The sequence below is a fragment of the Amphiprion ocellaris genome, chromosome 8 (assembly GCF_022539595.1).
Source record: "Amphiprion ocellaris isolate individual 3 ecotype Okinawa chromosome 8, ASM2253959v1, whole genome shotgun sequence".
Taxonomy (NCBI): Eukaryota; Metazoa; Chordata; class Actinopteri; family Pomacentridae; genus Amphiprion; species Amphiprion ocellaris.
In genome coordinates this window covers 18,136,965-18,158,556 of record NC_072773.1, presented here as the reverse complement: position 1 = coordinate 18,158,556, position 21,592 = coordinate 18,136,965, and the positions used below count along the sequence as shown (strand labels likewise).

General features: G+C 38.4%; 1 protein-coding gene across 1 annotated transcript in view; it reads left to right on the top strand.

Annotated features, from left to right (window-relative positions):
• The first annotated feature begins 7,438 nt into the window (after window positions 1–7,438).
• The window catches only part of ada (adenosine deaminase), a 22,433-nt gene continuing 8,279 nt past the window's right edge, over window positions 7,439–21,592 (top strand). Inside the window, exons 1-5 of the mRNA XM_023260940.3 lie at window positions 7,439–7,597; window positions 14,535–14,596; window positions 15,923–16,045; window positions 18,503–18,646; window positions 18,759–18,874. Of these exons, the coding sequence (XP_023116708.2) occupies window positions 7,454–7,597; window positions 14,535–14,596; window positions 15,923–16,045; window positions 18,503–18,646; window positions 18,759–18,874 (589 nt within the window). The 5' untranslated portion in view covers window positions 7,439–7,453. The remainder of the gene's footprint in view (window positions 7,598–14,534; window positions 14,597–15,922; window positions 16,046–18,502; window positions 18,647–18,758; window positions 18,875–21,592) is intronic.

Genomic DNA, 21,592 nt, shown 5'->3' with positions numbered 1-21,592 from the left:
TGATATATCCAATCCTGTTTCTCAGATAGTCAGCAGTGTTTTTTATGCCCTAGAAAACTTATGCACATAGAGCTGGCATTTGTGAAACTTTCTTTCTCCAATTATCTCTTCTCTGTCCACCACGTTGGACAGAGACCTTTTCTGCTCAGGCAGATAAAAAAAAAAAGTTATTCTGTCAGTTTTCTTTTTTCTGCTGTAGAAATCAACAACTCAACCAGAACATTTGAAGCCACAGATGAAGAATGTTATCAACACTTTCAGGAGCATAACATCATATGACTTAAAATAAAGATACTTTTGTGCATTTTTGAGATTCCGTTTTCATTTTATTTTATTTTATGTCCTCGCATTAATTATAGATTTATTTATTTATTTATTTTTTTACTATTTACCAATTTCATGGTTTGCTTTTTTTTGAGATTATATTTCAGTGCCACCTGCTGGACATTTTTATTACATACAAGTCAGCATTATTATTATTATTTTTTTTTTTTTTTTAATCTGCTGTGCTAAAATCTGTCCAGACAGATTTGTCACTGATCAGACCAGCTTGGAGTCCTTCCATCATGCTGGAAGGCTGGTAGTCGACCAGCAGAAAGAGACTCTCTGCTGCACAGACTCCATCATCATATCAAACCATGACAGCTCTGACAGACAGTCAGACACTGTCTGTACACTGTCAGCTTCTCAGCACTTTCATGACACGTGACGAGTCTGAAGGCTGAGTAGGTTCGTTAAGGATGAACCGCAATGACTCTCATGACCTTAGAAAATACAAAGAACACTTACGTAGTTGTTGGCAAATGGAGAAAGCCTATTTTTCCCAGCATCTCACTCAAAGAAAAATACAAGAGTGACAGCTTATTTACAGTATGACAGTGACCACTTAACTCCTTTTAAAAGACACACATGACATTACTGGAAGCAATGGTCACCTTAACCTGGAAATACATACACATGTGAGTGACTGATTCTGAACAGATGATAAACACAAAAAAAAGCCCAAAAAACAGATGAGCTCAAAACAGAGTTTGCTTTCACTGGACAAGTGAAAAAATATTTATAGAATTGAGCACCGTTGTTCTTCTACAATTTCCTGAAGAAAAACTGAAGCAGTAGTAAGTAAATTCTGGAAATACAGGTTTTTGCTTTTTTACTTCAGGATATAGACTGAGAGAAAAGTTATTCTGGTTTCTGTGTAAAGGTAATACAATCTGTCAGGCAGATCCTCTAAAGAAAACTAAAAGATTCCAGGAAGTAGCTGCACCTGGTCAAGTAACATTCCTGTTGAACTATTCCTCTAAAGGGCTCATAATGTTCACCTTTTCAGCAAATAATACAAAGTCTCATGTATCTACATAGTTTTTCAGCTAAAAACGCTGCAAAGATGGTTCATGTCATCATGACTGTAACTTCTGATTTAGGACACTTTTGCTTTGAATTCAGTGAGCTGCTGCTGTTCCTGAAGGAAGAAGGAAGAACATGTCAGTGACTGTCAGGTTGAGCTGGATGACTATTGGTTAGTTAAACGTTACATAACACCTGGGCTGAATTCTTACAGGCCTATAGAGCTGGGAGACTGCAAAGGTAAACATCTTCATAACTTAACATCTTTCATTTTATACCTCCAAGCTTAGAACAACCACAAAACACAATAGAAGGCGGATCTGCACCATACGGGACTTTTAATGTGACAGTATAAAGTATTTATGATGGAAGCAATGTTTGGCAACAGCTTGGAGAAAACAGTTTCCTGTTGACAACTTTACAAAAGTGTTTGTGTTTGAAGTTAATAAAGAAATGGCTCTACTGGCCTGCACAGAGCCTGACCTCAATTATACCCAACACCTTCAGATAAACTGGAACACTAACTTGGAGCCAGGGCCTACTTGGCCAACAGCAGAGTTGGACTCCAGTAAAGCTTTTGTTGCTGAATGGGATCAAATCCTTTCAGCCAGAATCCAGAATGTGGTGGAAGAGGCAGCCACAGCAGCACATTAATGACCACAGTTTTTAAATGAGATGTTCACGATCACAAATAGGCGTATTGTTGTGGTCTGACTGCCACAACAGAACACGAAAGAGCCTGACTGGATCAAGTCTTAAAAGATAGTATGCGCTCTTGCTTAATGTTTGATAGGAAGATCAATGCAAAGCCAGATGGCGGTTAGCTAAGCTTAGCAGAGAGACTGGAAAGAGGTGGAAAAGCTGGTGTGGTCCAGCACCTCTGAAGCTCTCTGGTTAAAATATTATGTGTTATTTCCTTTATTCAGTTATGGTCTTCCTTAAAACAAAGACGCACATAAGGTGTTAATACCCAGGGATTGAATAAGCTTCCTTTTTTAATGAAGCCAGAGGTAAAGATTTGTAAATTCCTGCTTTTCATTTGTTCATGTATTTTTGCTCTGACAGGACAAAGACTTCTGTATGTCCTATCAGAAAAACAAAAACCAACTTGAGAATGTTGGTTTGTGTTTGGTGTTTTTCTTTCTTTTCTCCTCCGATTGTATTAAACTATTCTTAATTCAATCATCCCTACCTGTAAACAGTATATTAGACCAGTAAAAAAGAGCTGCTGTAACAACTTCACACCACATGAACTGCTATTATTTTTTGTTCATTTTTATATGTGAATGCAGTACCACACATTTGAGTGCTGGGAAGACTTTCTTATACTGTAACTGCAGCAGTAACTCCACTGTAGCTCATTCGTAATTCAGAGTCTAGTGCAGTTTTTTTCAAACATGATGCCAAAATCTCAATTTCATCTCTGTGCAAAAACTGCAAGCACAAGTAAAATCAACGCCCATCAGATAAGACAACAAATGTATGTCAGGAGTCATTCCTTACACAATCCTCCTTATCTTTATGAAAAGGCAGGGCTAATAAGCAAGTGATGTACAGAGGATGAAAGACAAGGGAAGCAGCCAGAGAGGAAAAGAGAAGCAGACTTCTTCCCACTGCAGATTTTTTTCTGAATCAAGAACAAATTCCTTGCTGATAAAACCCTGAATAATGAATCTGATCTATGACCAGTGGGTGGTGCTGATTAGCAAAGACACAAAATGACTCTTCAGCTGCAAAAAAAAACAAACAAACAAAAAAAAAAACGCCCATGTTCAGATCTTGAAGTTTTCACCACATCTGCGTCCTCAGTGGACAGAAAACAAGCAACAGCAGGACCAACAGATCATCCGACTGTAACCGGATACTGTAGATGCTCATATTTAATTTAATAATTACATTTTACAGCTTTGAACACCACAAATAAAGTTCTTCAACTGCCCCGGTATATATGGTTGGAAGCATTAAACTCAAAATCTCAACAGAAGAAACTGAATTGATATCCCCCGATGTAAGGTGCAAAACAAAACATGTTTTTTTTGTGAATGTTCCTTTCAGACATAAAGGACATTTGAAGTCATCCAGACACTATAAAGGGCTGAAAATGTCTTCAAAGCTTGCGAGAAGCCCACAAATATGTTGCCAAAAGGAATCACTACCCACTAAAAATGCAGAATGCACTTTTAAAAATCATTTTGGTTTTCATTGTCAGCAACCAGCAGATATCTGGGAAATGAAAGTGTAGACAAAGAAAAAAAGTCACCACCCATGACAGGCAGAGATGCTGATGGGTCAGTTTCAGGAGAAAACATGTTCAATCTGCTGCCAAAGCAGACTTTAAACATAGCACAAGTTTGACATTTTAACTGGTAACAGCTGTTTAAAGTCTTATTTCAGCAAGACAGAGATACTAGCTTATTTATAATTTAAAAAAAAAAAAAAAAAAACAATCTAACCCTCACGTTTTGTTAAGGTTATTTTTTAAAAATCTTAATACCCATAACAGAAGTCTTGATTTCAGAGAAGCTTGTTGAAATTCATACATTCTCCAAACATCTGTTCGTTTCATTTTCTACTTCAATTAATTTGAATCACTGACGATGCCTGTCTTCTTCTTCGTTAAAACACAACCTGACTTACTGTTTCCTCAGTCCCACTTTTCGATTTTAGGCAGGTTGCTGTAAATTTCACAGTAACTGCATTTTGAATCTCTTGTGCTGGTTTTTCTTTAAATAGGTGAAAAACAATATATTCAATTAACCATTAACATTTTTATTCCAAATGTATGCTGACTCGATAAGCCAACTGTTCATGCTTTTATATTAGACATATATGCATGAAGAATTAAATATTCCTTTTGACTGTATAAAAATATACACAAGCAAAGACCTGTACAGTGTGATGGAGGAACATTACTCATTTCTGAGGTCATTTAGGCCCTGGAGAGGTCCAACTTCTATACAGCATCTTAAAATCCATATTGACATCTGCATTCTCTGACAACTCAAGACAATGTATCCTAATGCATAATATTGTGTCTGACTTCTGAAAATAGAATATGTCATCAGTTCCAAATCATGTTCTCAAGCCATTATTTAAAAAAAAAAAAAAAAAAAGGATCCGAGACAGTTAAATATAAAAACAGCCCTTTATGTGTTGGGTTAACATTTCATAACTCTATTAGCTGGAATGCAGCTGTGGAAGGAAAAAATAAATAAAAATCAAGTACATTTACTGAAATATTACTGTGGCACTGTTTTTTTCATTTTAACAATTTTGCGATACTTGAACTTTTCTTGAATGTTTCTATCTGTAACCAAGTTAGGACTGGTGAGGGTCTTCTGGTTTCCTTTAACACGGAACCCACAACACCACCTAGGGACTTTCACCCTAAGAATGTTAACAATCCTGCCTCTCAACAGAGGGTTTCCCCTACTAAACACAGGTACATGCACAAATGAATACAGAGGCGTGTATAGAAAAATATAAATACAATTTTTATTCTGGTGCAAAAATATGTTCAGCACACAACACACTAATGTTACTATAAATGCAGTTATTAAAACTGACAGTCACACAGGCCCTACGCAGCTATGGAGGGGAGAAACCTGATTACTGAGCCAGAGAACACAGCCACAACAACCTAAAGATAAACACACATGATGACAAACGAAACTAAACTCGAACCAAGCAAACTCATACAAAACTAGGCAAAACAACTACAAACTAAAAGAAAGAAACACAGCAAAATAAACAAGTAAAACAAGGCAACAGAGGCAAAACTGTAATGAAACAAAGAAATGTTTAACCACAATCAAGCACCAGAACGATAACAACAAACATAAACAAACATTTTGGTTACCTCGGCTGTCCGACGCTACACGCGCATGACGCCGCCGATAAGCAGAGACACCGTCAGCAGACTCTGCCCTGCAGCCACAGAACACTGGTCTTAAAAGAAGAAACAATATTAATACAAAATCTAAAGCTTACCAGTGTTTCGCGTGCTGCACAGCGTGCACCTGTCCAGGAGTGTTCAGGAGTAAACTGGAACTACGTCCGTCAATCAATTTGAACCCCCTGCTGCAACGGCCAAACCAATCATTAGTTCCCCCACAGCTGTATGGCATGATGGCTAATCAGTAGGTCACATATCCATTCGTTATCTATACACCGCGTAATCCTCAATAGGGTCCGGGGGGCTGGAGTCTATCCCAGCTGACTTAGGGTGAAGACAGCGGACACGCTGGACAGGTCACCAGTCTATCACAGGACTACATATAGAGACAAACAATCACACTCACAACTATGGACAATTTAGAATCATCAATTAACCGCAGCATGTTTTTGGACTGTGGGAGGAAGCCGGAGTACCCGGAGAAAACCCACACATGTACAGGGAGAACATGCAAACTCCATGCAGAAAGAATCCAAGCCAGGACGCGAACCAGGGATCTTCTAGCTGCAAGGTCAAAGTGCTAACCCCAAGCCACCGTGCAGCCCGCTAGCAATTCTTATTTCATTATCCATCTTACCATCTTATTTTTTACTTTCTAGTCCACTACATTTGTTTGACAGTTTTAGTTACTTTTAAGGTGAATCTTTGACACAGTGGGCAGTAAAGCAAGCTTTTAATATAAACCATAGTTAAAGAATAAACCAGTGATTTCCAACTGGCCTGGCTTCTTATTAAAAGAGAAAAAGTCCAAAAACTGAACACAGATTTGTGAATCGTCTCCCATTAGTCATGTCTGGAGCCCTCCGATTTATCTGCTGTCCCTGTGTAAAAAAATAATGCTTCACTGTTTGTAATCAAATGATGTCATATATAATATTAAATATGAATCAGAAGGACCAAACCAGGGCTATTCCACTGTAATAAGTTAGGGTAAAAATACAACAAAATTTAACAGTAGTGGCCTGTTTTGTTTTGTTTTTTTTAAATACAATTAAAAAACTCGCTGTGTTTTTGGAGCAAAAACAAGAATGGCTGTTTACTGTAGATTACTGTCAAACTGATGGTGTGAGTTTAATAAAATATTTTCACACCAAGTATTGTTTAGAGTAGTGACTTGATTTAGGCTGCTAAAAAGATTATTGCAAACTTTACACTGATGGTCTGAGATCAACCATGTATTGCGTTTTCTTTTACTTTACATCAAGTTCAAATAGTTTCCTTGCTTTGTAAAATATATTTAATAGATGACAATTTATCATACATCGCTGACTTTGAATAAATTTTCCAATTCATAAAAATATCCTTTGCCCTTCTTTGTTATGTGTTTTAGCGCTATATACATCTTTAAGTTAAAAAGAGTTGGTAGATCTCTGTGGTAAATATATATATATATATAAAAGACACGGTGTTAGTTGTAGTATATGTATGTAGTTTCTACTTTTTAAAAGAAGAATATGTTGTGATTTAAAGACATACATTTATAGTTATATTGATTACAGAGGCATCACTATATAAATTAAGGCCGTAATGTTATCATAAAGTCTATTTACAGCATTGAACTGTAAAATAATACTGCGGACAACTATAGAGTAATCATCTGTTTAAGCAAATTACAACAGTTGCACTGTAAAAATTATGTAAAATTCTGGTGACCACAGCTGCCAGTTATTTACATTGTACTTAATCTACATTATGCAACTGATTCTAATGTTACTTAAGTACTAGATTTTCTTGCAGGACTTTTACTTGTAATGGAGTATTTCTTCATTGTGGTAGAAGTTCTTTTATTGACTAAAGGATCTGAATACTTGTCCAGAGAAGAGATCTGGAACCTGACTGAGCTTGTCTTCAAACTGCAGCAGGTCAACACATTCATCAGGCTGCTCTGTTTAGGAATCCATACCTGCTTGAGACATTTGCTCTGTTTAGTAAGCGCTTTGACACTATTAATTAGGCGTCTGTAAAGCTCTCATCACATGGGCGCAAAGCTGCTGCCATACCGGGCCGTTAATCCTTCCACCTACTGTACTGTGCTGCAGGACTTCATGTACGCTGAAACCCTTCTCTGATCATTGTTCAAACCTCGTTGTCAAGCGGCAGCACTTGCTGCTGCTTTCTGCCTCGGGCCCAACAAAGGCGTGTCCCTGAGTCATGCATATAATAGCCAGACGAGCTGCGATAGGCTTCTGCTCTCCGCTCCTCAGCTCTCTGTGCAGCAGCAGACTCACCGGCAGCCGCAGCCTCTCCACCATGGATCAGCTCTCCTCCTCACAAGTGGTTTTCAACAAGCCCAAGGTACGTGATCGGCTGTGCTGAGTGTTAATAATTTAAATGAAAAGCTGCTCAGTTGTTGGCGCTTTTACGCGCTTTTACGCACGATACGACTGTTGAACCACTGAGTGTACATGGAGGCTCCGCGACAAACAGAATGAGAAGGTTAGAAAAAACAAACCAACTGAAGTGCTAGACTTCAAGAATTTTTATTTTTTTTAATGAACAGCTTCCTTGTTGTTATAAAACCTGAAACAAGGAAGAACATTGCCACTGCTTGCACTTTAACATGTGACCACATCATGATCACAGCCCTCAGAGGAAACCGCTTTATGCAGGTTTTTGCTGTGCCAGCCTTTTGAATGAATATATATTGCACAGTGATGCAGAACAAAGAAATGAGGCTGCTCTCTGGACTGGCTTGTTCTGTAGTCAGTTCATGCCTGCATGTGGAATGAAGAGCATCTTCATGTGACTGAGGCTACACTAATAAATAGTGTTTGGGCTCAACAGAAATAAATGAGGAAACAGTTTGAATCAGTGCGTCTGAGTTGTCTGAGATGCTGACAGGTTCTAATGACATTATGTTCAACCAACAAACTACAATGAGTTGGAGGATTTCCTCTGCAAGTAAAAGCCCTTTTCAGACACTGGATGTGTAACACTGCTGGCTTCATCAGTCCGGTAAGGTGACGGTGTTCTGTTATTCAGTCTCTTTTCCATAGTTGTCCCTCACAGTTTCATTCAGACAAACCCCCTCACAGTGCTGGAAAGAGCCGTGTTATGCACATTGTACTTTTCATTCAATGCAGTAACAAGCAAAATACAAAATCTAATCTAGTAGCAGCTTATTAAAGTGTCCAAATAACTAGCAGCCTGGTTCATTTATGATTAAATAAACACTGAAAATTCTGTCCTTGTGCGATGATAATCTAACTGCTACTTCACAAACAGTAACAGAACAGTGTGACCTGCTGTTAGATCCTGATCCATCCTGTTTCCATGTCAGGGACAACTTATAATTATAACTAGTCATTGAAGTTGCTGTTTCATGCAGCAGGAATTAATAAACTGGGAAGAAAGACTCCTTGAAATAGCTGGAAGCAACAAACTAATCTGTGACTGACAGTTGACCCAACTGACGTGAAGAAAAGTACACAGTGTGACTTGCTGTTGGATACTGACCCAGACCGATCCTGTCACGACGTCTTAGTTAATTTATAATTACTGTCTATCCATTAATGGGACTGGGTGCGATTCAGACTTGTGCCGTGTTGAAAGTCACATGGAAATGTGACAAGATTCAGTTTGAATAAAACTGTCTCTGCTTCTTAGGAACATGAAGCTGCCATGTTCAGTTAACGTCAGTTTATCGGAGTACATGACTGACAGATGCTTAGGATACAACTTATGTAATGTCTGGTAGCATAAACACAAGTTTTCAAGTTAGGAACTCTAGAACAGTTACGTTGTTTCAACTAGTATTTCTGTGTTATTTGGAAGAATTGCTTAGCTGTTATGAACTTAATTACCATGATGACAAACATAAGTTTTAAAGTGGCAAAATTATAAAATGAAGTTAAGTAGTAGAGGACTCAAGTTATCAAACCAGTTAAGTTACTTCAACTTGAAATTAGCTTTAAATCAGCTAAAGCAGAAATTTGACTTTGGAATTACACACTTGAATTACTTTCATTGCAATAGAAACCAAACAAACAGTTGTTTTTTCATTATATTTAAGGGATGGTGAGCATTACAAAGAACCCAGTGTTTGAAGAAAGTACATCACGCCTTAAAATCATCACTGTGGTCCCAATAACCTGAGTATAAGGCGGTATTTCTTACACATAAGGCAGGTGATTATATAATACGGCATCCATTGTTGCTTCCAGCTATCTATCATTTCTTCCTTGTGGGAAGATGCTTGTTTCTTTTAGTTTTTCATTTAAAAAGACAAACTGAAGTAGCTGGGGGACTTCTGATAACATTTTAGCCATAAAGGTCTGGTTGTATAACAGTTGCACATGCTCATTTTGGGATATTTTGAGAGCACTTGTGAAATATTAGTCGGTTTAGTCCTAACTAATAGTAGCTGTTTATATTTCTATTTGTGGTGTTTGTCATTCATGTGTTGAGAAAAAAGGAAATTCCGAGGTGATGCACCGTCTTGGTTCATTTGTCAGGTAGTTTGACGTAAACATGAGGCTCACAGGCAGGAAACATACACTCACTCATGCCCTTTGAATCTTGGTGCTGACTAACGTCTATCTGTTCTGCCCTGCAGCTGATAAGAAGTCAGTAAATGACTGGCTCAGTGAGAGAGAAATGGAAAGACACACACAGTACAGTCAGTTATCATGTGAATGCGTGTGTGTGTTGGTTTCTGCTTACAGAGACAACCTCATTAGATATTAATGTGCTGTTGTAGAACCGATACCACTGATGGGGTCATTGTCTGCTGCACCAACCTGCACTGGTTCACCATCCACACTTCAAATGCTGACATTGCGTCACTGCACAGTAGCTACAGGGTTATTACACAATGTGGTCACTGATAAGTGGAGGTGATAAGAATCTGAGATTATTAGTCATCCTGCAACTAACGGTATTTTCGTTACTGATAAATCTACTGATCGTTTCACTTAGCTGATTAGTTATTTGGTCTTTAACGCATCATAAATCTTATAACCTTCACATTTGACATCATTAAACGTCAGGTTTTACAGTTATGTAAAACAGAAATGTAGCAACTCCTCACAATTGAGAGGCTGGAGATGTTAAATATTTCTACTGAAATGTCAAAATAGCTGCTGATAGGGATGACCCAATCAAATTTTTTTGTTGTTTTCCTGGCCGCAGACTGATTTGAAAGGAGTCATTTAATATTTAATATATAGTATCTGCTGAAAGTGAGTCCCAATCCGATACCATTTTTCTGCATAATACACACTTAAAGTATGTTAAAGGTAATAAATTCCAATCCAATGTAAATGCTTGCAACTGAATAGCTCTACAAAGCATTCTAAATATTGCATTTCTGCATTCATTCCTGGACTATGAGCATTGCAGGGTTTTAGCGAGCAACGGGCACCACGACAAAGCCATTTGTGATGCTTAATGCCTCCAGCCAGAGTGCACGTGTTCACGACGAGCTGGGATCAAGTATTTCAGCAGCATATTAAACAGAACAGCCTCTGTAGCTTATATCATGTGCCTATAGACTAAACCAGAAACGTCAGCACAAGATACATGTCTACTGTGCAGATTTTCTGTTATGACAAATCCACTCTTGATAAATGTTGCCAATTACTGATTTAGAAAACTAGTAAAACATTTGCACAGTTTCCACAAATGGTGTTCTACCTCTACAGAACTTTTGTGACAGTGGACATAAACAATCCTAATATCTGGGATCAGACAGGAACATCTTCAGGTGTTTAATTCCCTGGTGACTAAAGCCAACAGGTTTGACCAGAGTCTAGGGAGTTTCTGTTATGGGTTCGGTTTACACTCAGATATGACTGGAAATAATAAATAAAAGACAAATATGAACAGAAATAAAGAGCTAAATCTTTTAGAAGCAGAAGTACAGCTACTCTAACAGTGATTTTGATCATTGATTTATTTCTCAATTAATCTTTAAGTGTACTTTTATTTATTTATTTATTTTTTACAAATTTCTTTCAAGACAATATCTTTAAATGCCTTGTTTTATGTGACCAATAGTCCAAAACCAAAGATATTCAGATATTTTGTCAGATTGACCAGACTCTCCTTCTACTTAGCCCTACACTCTGGTTCTGCTGGATCGTATTAATAGTATAAATGACAAATACAGGCATAAATAAAGAGTTTGTTTGCTGACAGAAGGAAAAATCTTGCTTCAGATGTGTCACAACCTGAATCCTGTCCTCAGCTTTGTGTTCACTTGACATGTGCTTCCTTCACAATATTGCGCAACAGTTTCAGGGTTTATCACTTGTCATTTTCTTGCAAAACAGTAACAGATTGCGAGCGTCACTAAATTATGTAAGTTCCCACAGCAGCGTACTATAAGGACTACAGTGTATACTGATAGATCTGCCGCAGGGTTTCTTGAACTTGAAGCTTTCTTAACCAGCTGTTGCCCGTCTGTAAACACTTCAGGATCACAGACACATCAGGCAAACAACCTCAACAATCTGAATGCTGCAAACATCGATTGTTTTCATTATTAATTCATTTATTAATGATTTTCATGACAAGTTACTACAGATTGTTTTTGTCTTGAATGGTGAAAAATGTTAATGAATGTTTCCTAAAATATCTTGTTTTGTCCCAACAAAACAGCCCACAGTCAAAAATTAAACACTTTATTGCCAAGGAGGACTACAGAAGGCAGTAAATATTTACATTTAAGAATCTGTGAACACAGAATTTCATTACAAAAATGACTCAAACAATTATTTGATTATCAAAACAGCTGAAAATTATATTTCAGCAAGTTGATTAATTTGCTAATTTTTGCAGCACTAAGTCATACACATTCATTCTTGGCATAAACATTTGGGTAGAAACATGCAATCTTGGTTGTTCTTTGTCACACCAGATGACCACAGCTGCACAGAAAAACAACACCGAATCCCCACACTTGTAGTGCTGGAAGCTATGAATGTCTGGAGTTTTAGCTTGAAAATGTATCCAAATAATTGCAGATTTTTTTGTGTAATCAATTAAAATGTGAATCCCTTCAGCTCCAACTTGTTCCATCCAACATGCACATTGAAAACTTGTGAACAGTTTTTATTGCTGAATAACAAACTCCACATGGAAACACTGTGGAACTATTTTGATGCAAAAATGTTGAAATATCACTGGGCTGAAGTCATGTGGAACATTACTCAGTGCTCAGGCTTTTCTTGGATGAACCTAAATTAAAGGGTTGAGCTCCTTTTTACATCCAGCAGGAAAACCAGATCCTCCTCCACCTCACTGACATCCATTAATAAACACAGACAGCAGCTTTCCTTCTCTGGCTGTTCAGAGAAACAGAGAAACACTTCAAACATCAGTTAAGTTTAGTGCAGCTTTGTAGCCACAAATGGGAGCTGTGCACCATTTATTTTGATATAGAGAATACTGCATGTCTGCACCCTGACACCTCATTTGAAATGATTTTTATCCATTTTTTTGGTTAGAAGTATCTCCACAAAATCCCACAGACCATCACTATATTTCTAAATCCATGTGTTAACGGATGCCGCCCTTTAGTTTACTTTTATGTCCTCAGAGTGGTTTACAGCTTTCCACTTTACTGTGAGATGAAGCCAGGTCTTCCAAGGGTGAAGATGAGAAGTTAAAATATGTGTATATAATTCACCAGAGCAACGGCAGGATTTGGATGAAACTTGATTGTGGACATCAGCAGGCTCATTGTCTACTTTCTTTGACATCTATTATCCATCATCCCAGAGTTTAACAATCTCCTTTAAAGCTTCTCAAATCTGAAGTTTTTCTATTTCATATTAAACATCAGTGCTGCACAGTGGCTTGGTGGTTAGCACTTTCACCTTGCAGCTAGAAGATCCCTGGTTTGTGTCCCGGCCTTCCTGGATCTTTCTGCATGGAGTTTGCATGTTCTCCCTGTGCATGCGTGGGTTTTCTCCGGATACTCCAGCTTCCTCCCACAGTCCAAAAATATGCTGAGGTTAATTGGTAATTCTAAATTGTCCACATGCGTGAATGTGAGTGTGATTGTTTGTCTCTATGTGTAGCCCTGTGATAGACTGGTGACCTGTCCAGGGTGTCCCCTGTCTTCATCCTAAGTCAGCTGGGATAGACTCCAGCCCTCTCACGACCCTAATGAGGATTAAGCGGTGTATAGATAATGGATGGAAGGATATTGAACATCAGTTAAAAAAAGGCAACAGTTATAGCAAATAAACAGTCAAAAACTCAGCTTCAAAACGACGTTTGTGTAAACCATGTTTACACTCCTGAATGCCGTCTACCACAGAACTCATGCAGTTAAAGCACTCATTGGACGTCACATGCAGCTTCAGCACACTTCATCTGTGAGGTCTTGCTCTCTAAACTGCCAAGATATTAACCATCAGTAGATGATTTCAGAGCTCTCGACACCAAATCACAGGAGAGACTGATCCATGTCTCACTTGATAATGTGATCTCAATCTCAGTGAGACTTCCTAATTAAATAAATGAAAAAGAAATGATCAGATTTGCTTCACAGCGACCAAACATCCCTCCAGCTGTCAGAATTTGATTTAAGTATTCATAATTCTTTATTGGAGGATGGAGGTCACACTGCATTACTTTTTCCAACTGACTACTGCATACTGCAAGTCAGTGAACATGGAAAAAATGGCAGAAAAAAGCATCTTTCTTTACGTTTTCACTACTCACACAGATGGTGATTATTAAAAACATATAAACCATTAAGACAAATAGTGTAGAATAAGATTTAACTTTGAAAATGTTGTGGAAACCTGAGCTGCTTGTTTTGGGTGCACGTTAGAGGTCTTTATTTAAGGCTGATTTCCAAAACTGGCCGACTTTTCTCTTTACTCTGGACAGAGATTAGAATTAAATGTCATTGATAGGAAAATCTTCATTTGAACCTTACTGTGATTACTAAGGCCTCAGCTGTTGAAGGAGGAGCAGGCAGAGATTTATCTGCGTCATCTGCCACAATAAAGCTCTTGGAAGGAGACCCTTCTCTGGCACTCCAGGCCTTTTCACCGCTGGTTGCCCAGTCATGCGTGCTGCATTCATGATAGGCTGCAGCCAAAACACTGAGCTGCAGCGCCACTGCTCACTCTTGCTGCTCCATTTTTGTCTGTCTCACATGGTTCTGTTCTCTAAAACCGTCCAATCAGACTCAGATGTGTGTCAGCCAACAACTGTAAGAAAACAACTGCTATTGATTGACTAATTATTTATTAATCATTGCTCTCTTTCACAGGTTGAGCTGCATGTGCACCTCGATGGAGCCATCAGGGTGCAAACCATTCTTGATGTTGCCAAGTAAGTGTTAGCAAGTAATGCCAGTATTAGATATTTGGACTGCTTTTTACAGTCCGATTCAGTCATGCCATTGGTTCTTTGTGCGGCTCCACATTACCAGAGTCGACTGATTTGCTTACTGCAGCATCAGTCGAAAGATAAGTTATCAGGTTTTCTGAAAGCTGCTTTTATTAATTTTTTTGGCCACTTGGAGGCGGCATAAAAAACACAACACTGGCCTATTCATTCTGACCTTATTGATTTATTATAGCTCAATAAATGTTAGCAAACAGTTGCTCATTTACACATCCATCAGATATGGAGTGATGTAAGAATTCATTTAAAATCGCGTTTTGTTTGTTGTGACTGTCTGATAAGCCCAATATTCATTCTCTTTTAAGCTGTGTTTTGTTCTACACCAGTTCCTGTTTAGCTTCACTATGATTATCACCTAGTTGCTAACTTTCCCTGTCAGCTCCACATGGTCCTATTCAGGTTTAGCAACAATTTGTTTTAGCAAAACAGCAAACAGCACTTAAACATTAAAGAGCCCACATGATGCACATTTACAGATTTGTAATTTTGTTTTTGTGGTCTACTAAAATATGTTAACATGCTTTAAAGTTAAAAAACACAGGATTTTTTTTTTTAGAATACTATACATTGTTGTAGCACCACCTCTCGTCCTCTGTCTGAAATGATCTGTTTAGTCTCTTTAAGGCCTCCCCCTCCGAAAAGCCCAGTCTGCTCTGATAGGTCAACTGGCCCGACTACATGTTCGTTATGTATGACTCTGAGTATGTATGAACATAGAGAGATGGAGCTCCAGCAGAATTGGTTCTAGCATGGAAATAATATCAGACTAGAAGCAAGCTGTTCTAACTAGCCACTAGAAAGGTGGTATTTATGTAAATGTGTGACATGATGATGTAGATAAGTCACAGAAGAAAAGCCAGGACTTTAAAAAAAAAAAAAGCAGCTATTTAACACACTGAAGGAAAGATAAAACCACAAAAGCAGAATATGGGCTCTTTAATGTTGTGGCTATATAACCAAATCAGTCGCTTGAAACTTGCTAAATTGTTACATGAACCTGATTGCCGCAGTGAATATTGCGTGTCAACGGTCATTCAACTCACTGGTAATGCAGAGTTACAGTTTTAGAGAAGCTTTAACTCTTAGATATTGGTATCGGTTTTAAAAAAAAAACAGAATTGGTGGGGCGCTAAATTCAATTGAATGTGCATTTTCAGACAAATAAATGAAACATTGATTTAAAAAATGAAGGAAAGTACTGCTTTGAATTTCAAAACTGAGCTGTTTCTTTTCCTACTCTTCCTCTTGTAGAAGACGCGGCATTGATCTGCCGGCTAACACCGTAGAGGGAATGACCCAAAGGATAATTCTTGAAGAGCCTGCCACCCTCACCTTCTTCCTGAGCAAGTTCGCAGAGTACATGCACGTGGTTGCGTAAGTGCTGACATGTCACTTCTAATGATTCAGTTGCATAATTGCCAAAGGTGTTTTCTTTAAAGAGAGAGGTCAGAGTTATTAGGAGTCAGGGTCCATCACATTAGTGTCACAGGAGTGTTTATAATGAGGGTCAGAGTCCGGTCTTACAGTCTGTTATCACACACGTGTGGATACTACAGTTCTGATGCACCTTGTAAAAGCAGGGTGTGTGGAATGTGACTAATGACACTGGGTTTGTAAGACACAATGGGATTATGCAACCTAGTCCTGCACCACGGCAGGGGCCTGATTTTAAATGCCAGACATGCAGAACAGGAACACATCATTACTGAGATCAAGTGTCACCTTGGCAACCAAACTAAGAGGAGTGTGAGGTTGTTCGAGGATCCTTTCCGGTATCATGCTGTCTTATATTTAGTCCTCCAGTGAAGGGCTGAACTGTTTAGAAAAGACCAAATACAGTCTTTCAGATACTCAATGGCCGTAAAAGGTTTCAACAATGATGGTCTGTCGTGGCTGGACTGCAGCACACAGCACTGCTGAATGGAGCCTTCTGTACCAAGCCTCTTGAAAGGCTTGTGTGCAGAGTGGCTTCGACAACACAGGGAACCTGCTAGCTGACTGTAGCTCATGCAGAATTGTTGTATGAGCTTGCCAGTGATGCGGTTGTGTGAGTTTGGGGGGGTTAATGAGAGGACATTGGAGAACAACAGGCATTCTGGCCTGTGCCATGAGCATTCACTTTCATTGTAAATGCTGGAAACAACGTTGTTCTCCTTCATGTGACTGAAAGTTTACTGCTGAACGTTGTGTGAACTACACCATGGATTTGGGGGAACTTTTTTGTCCACTTTTTTGTGGTCTGAAATGACAGATAGACCTGCGAAATTTTGTATAGCACTGGAATTACATCATTGTTATTTATCAGTGCAAATGTTTGCAGTAAAAGAAGTCTCTGGCACTGGCTGCTCCTCAGCACTGACTGCCTTAGATTTTTTTTGTTAAATCTAAATTTGGCAAATAAGCTGCCTTGTCTTCTTTTTGATATATGTGCAGAGGGATGAATAATGGCAACTTGACAGCAGATGAGTGGGAAAGTTTGCATCCATCCATCCATTGTCTATACACCGCTTAATCCTCACTAGGGTCGCGGGGGGGGCTGGAGTCTATCCCAGCTGACTCGGGCGAAGGCAGGGGACACCCTAGACAGGTCGCCAGTCTGTCGCAGGGCTACATACAAAGACAAACAATCACTCTCACATTCACACCTACGGGCAATTTAGAGTAATCAATTAACCTCAGCATATTTTTGGACTGTGGGAGGAAGCCGGAGTACCCGGAGAAAACCCACGCATGCACAGGGAGAACATGCAAACTCCATGCAGAAAGATCCCGGGAAAGCCGGGACGTGAACCAGGGATCTTCTCGCTGCAAGGCGAAAGTGCTAACCACTACACCACTGTGCAGCCCCCAGTTGGAATCAATAAATCTTTATTTCTTTTCTTTTTTATTATTATTGAGTTAAACTGAGTGAAGTTTATGATGATGCACGGCTGCCATGGTGACAGCCAGATATCACAGACGTCCTGAAAGGTGTCTGTATTAATGGGATGTATCACCCTCATGCATGAATTATATACATAATATCAGGTAAAAATTATTCTACCAATATTTTATTGGCACCAGTTTGTATTGTCATTGTACAGAAAAAACAAAGCCCTGCCCAGCATTACTGATTGTTTTGTTCAGTCAGTTATTTTGGTTAAGGAATTAATTGTTTCAATTCTTCAAATTAGTAGAAAAAAGACTACCTTAATAAATATAACTTTACTTAGTCAAATGCAAAAATTGACACACAAAATTTGTCCATCCATTAGTAACTATAGTGGCTGAACTGTTATGTCCCAAACAATTTTGGAATTATCATGCTGCATTTCCTTTAAAAAAAAAACAAAAAAACAAAACAAAACAAAAGAAAAAGAAAAAAAACAGTGTCTCCTTTCCATCCTTTTTATACACCTATACATAGCCTGCTAATAATTCTCATATGGTCCCTTACAGCTATTTTTTAAATCTAAATGTAAGGGGAAATAAATACATGTAACTGGAAAAATTTTGAGTTATTCTTATATATACTGATATTTTGTAATACTATCATCAAATGCTGCATCTACTAATCATTATAAACATTCTGTTTTAATCTTGTTTTATTTCCACAACACATATTGTGCATATTATGTTTTTGTAAAGCACTTTAAAGTTTATTTCACTTGTAAAAAGCACCAAACTACATATATGCCCTATCAATAACAAATGTTTTTATTGCTCATTTTGAAAGACATTATCGTTCAAATGATCGATCAGCAGTAGCTCTTGGTTGCATTTTTAGTCACTGAGATACGTTTATTCGGGGCCATGGTATTCATGCTGTGTTTTTTGTTGTTTCTTTTCCAGTGGGGACAGAGAAGCCATTAAGAGGATAGCCTACGAGTTTGTGGAGGACAAAGCCAAGGAGGGAGTGATTTATGTTGAGGTCAGATACAGCCCGCATTTCCTAGCCAACACTAAAGTGGACCCTATTCCGTGGGAGCAGGCGGAGTAAGTGCTTGTTCTGAATAGCTGCAGTGTTTAGTAGAACATCTGCAGAGCTGAAATATGTTCAGTTTGGCTCATGGCATGTTTTCTTGTCCACTGTGTTGTCTTTGCCCAGAGGTGACTTGAGCCCAGATGAGGTGGTTCACCTGGTTAACGAGGGCCTCCGCGAGGGGGAGAGGGCCTTCAATATCAAAGCCAGGTCCATTCTATGCTGCATGCGCCACATGCCAAGTAATGAACTGTTCATGCTCCTGTCTGCCAAAACAACCTTGTGAGATAAGGTTCTTTACTGTACTGTTTACTGTCCTGTCTGTGTCTCCGTTATTCTCATCAGATAATAAACAGGAGCACCACAGAAAAACACAATAAGGATAATTCCATATAAAATCGGTCATATCCGAAAAAGCTGATCCCCTCAGAATCAACTGATTTATTAACTTTAATATAGTTAATGAAGCCATGTGAGATTTTACATCCCTACTGTGAAGGCCCTTGAAATATACAAAGGTGGGTTGAAATGTTTGCACTTTTATTTCATGTTTTTGAGCCCTCATAATTTCATAAAAACCAGATCAACTTTACATCCACTCCAGGTGACGCAATCCAAAGACTTTGTTCAGCATGATATTTACTATAACCATGTTTGAGCATCAGTATTATGGGATATATTATAGTTTAGGTAGTGAAGCTGTACCAGTTTAATATGGCATAAAGTAATATAGACAAGCACAGGTGTTTTATCTATTTTCTAAGTTTAAATAAGTGCATTCTGGGCAAACTTTCAAAGGTCATATCACCATGTGTGGTAGGCGGTTGGTCAAAACAAGTATACATCAAATGAAATGTGTCATTTTTACCTGCATTTTAAGACAAGGTTCATTTTCAAGCCATGATTCCATCCGTGTCAAAATAATTTTCCATTATAGGCGTATTTTAACACTTGCAAATGTAACTTATGGTTGTGAAATAAGAAACAAATTAGTGTCTGTCATAGACATTACACTGGTGCATTTTTGCTATTGAAACTATCAAACAGAAGGAGATGATATTGATGCTTAAAGCTGGTTAAGAAAAAGTAATGTGGAACAAATCCTAATTTTGTCTTCAGACTGTGACACCTGAAGCTGATGTAAAGTTGAACTGATCAGTGAATAGAATTAAAAGAGCAACATTTTGCCACCTGTATGTACTTCCTTCAACTCAGTAAATATTCATAGTATGAATGTCAAATTTTGCATGGCTTTAGTAGATATACGAAAGAAGTTGTACATTAAAAAAAAACAGATTCTGAGGAGGTCAGGTGGGAGGCACTGATTGATTTTTCATTGGAGGACCCATGAGTTCATATGTATACACACTGCAACACTTAGAATCATCTTTACTACATATTGTCACTATCCAGGGAAAACCATGTTTTTCCAGAGATGATTACGAGCTACTTCATGAGATGCATTTAGACGAAGTCACACGTGAAGCAAAACTGTGCACAAGAACCTCAAGCTTCCAAAGGTTTTTCTATTTTTGTGAGGACAGCTTGACACATATTTCTTTATGCAGTCGTCTGCTCCAGGAACAGTTGTTGGCTAAGAAGTTGCAAAACATAACTTCATCTCTCCCCACATTTGTCAGGGCATCTAACTTGGGACAGAAGAAACATCATCATCTGTTTCTGATTCTTCCTCTGATGTATATTTCTCAGGTGCTGTTTGAATTTAAAATGTTCCTTGGTATCATAGACGCCTGTACCTGGATGTCTCATACAGACTGTGCAGTGAGTTTATTTACTGACCTGTTGATGGTGCCAGATGGAAACTAAGGGATCACTAAAATTGATAGGATTCATCCTGACAATGATATGAATACCTGCATTAGATTTCACTGCTATCAATCCAATACTTGTTGACATATTTCAGTCTGGGATAAACTGGTGGACAAACAACCATTTGACCATCTCTAGGGCCATGAAAAACATGTTGCATTACCTGACAAATGCACTGTTTCACAGCTGAACTAACTGCTTTTCTTAACTCACAAGAGGCGGATATTTTAGAGTTATATGGTTTTCATAAAACAGTAATATTATGCACTTTATTAGTACTATAGAGGTCCCACTGTTTCTGTTGTGCCCCAATGTGACCTTATTTTGGACAAAAGACATACAAGAGTCACCAGCAAAAAACAAGGAGTCCAGTTTGAATTGTGCCTTGAATCACACATATAATGTTTGTCAATTTAAAAGTTTTTTTTTTAAAGTCAATCTTCTTGACTTTTTAAGTCAAGAAGATTGACTTAAAAAAATATTGACTTAAAAAGATTTTTGACAAACTGCCACCTTCTTAGGTGGCAGTTTGTCAAAAATCATCGCTGAGTGTTGAGTGAAACTGCACAGTCAGCTACATCTCTCATCTTGCGCAATATACGTCCCTGAAACCTGCAAGTCTGACCATGTTTAGAGCCACAGCTTTGTGAAAAATGAGTTGGTTGTCTCAACGTATGCTAGAAGTATTGGCATGAGGGAGTGGTTGCCGTTGATCTGGCAGGTGATGAGTTACTTAACCATGAAGCCAATCCAGAACACAGGAGGTGAGAAAATTACAGATATAATCTCCCAGGCTGAAAAGGTGCAGCTGTTAGTTTGTGTGTTTCCATGTAGTTTAAATACCATTGTCTCACTGTCTGGCAGAACTTTTAGTACAGCAGCAGTAATAATTAGCTTAACAGCAGCTTGTTCAACGGCAGCGGAAAATTTAGTGTGGCTGAATGTGTATTTAAAAAAGCCGTTGATGTCTTAGTCAGTTTGGCAAGAAATGCGTTTGCTGTCAGACAGTGTTAATACATGAGTCGGTCAGTAGAAATGATACTGATAATGTGTGATATCTTGAAATGTTTTTATAGCCACAGAGTCCATTTCATGTTCCCACAGTCCACAGGCTAAGCAGCTAACCTCAG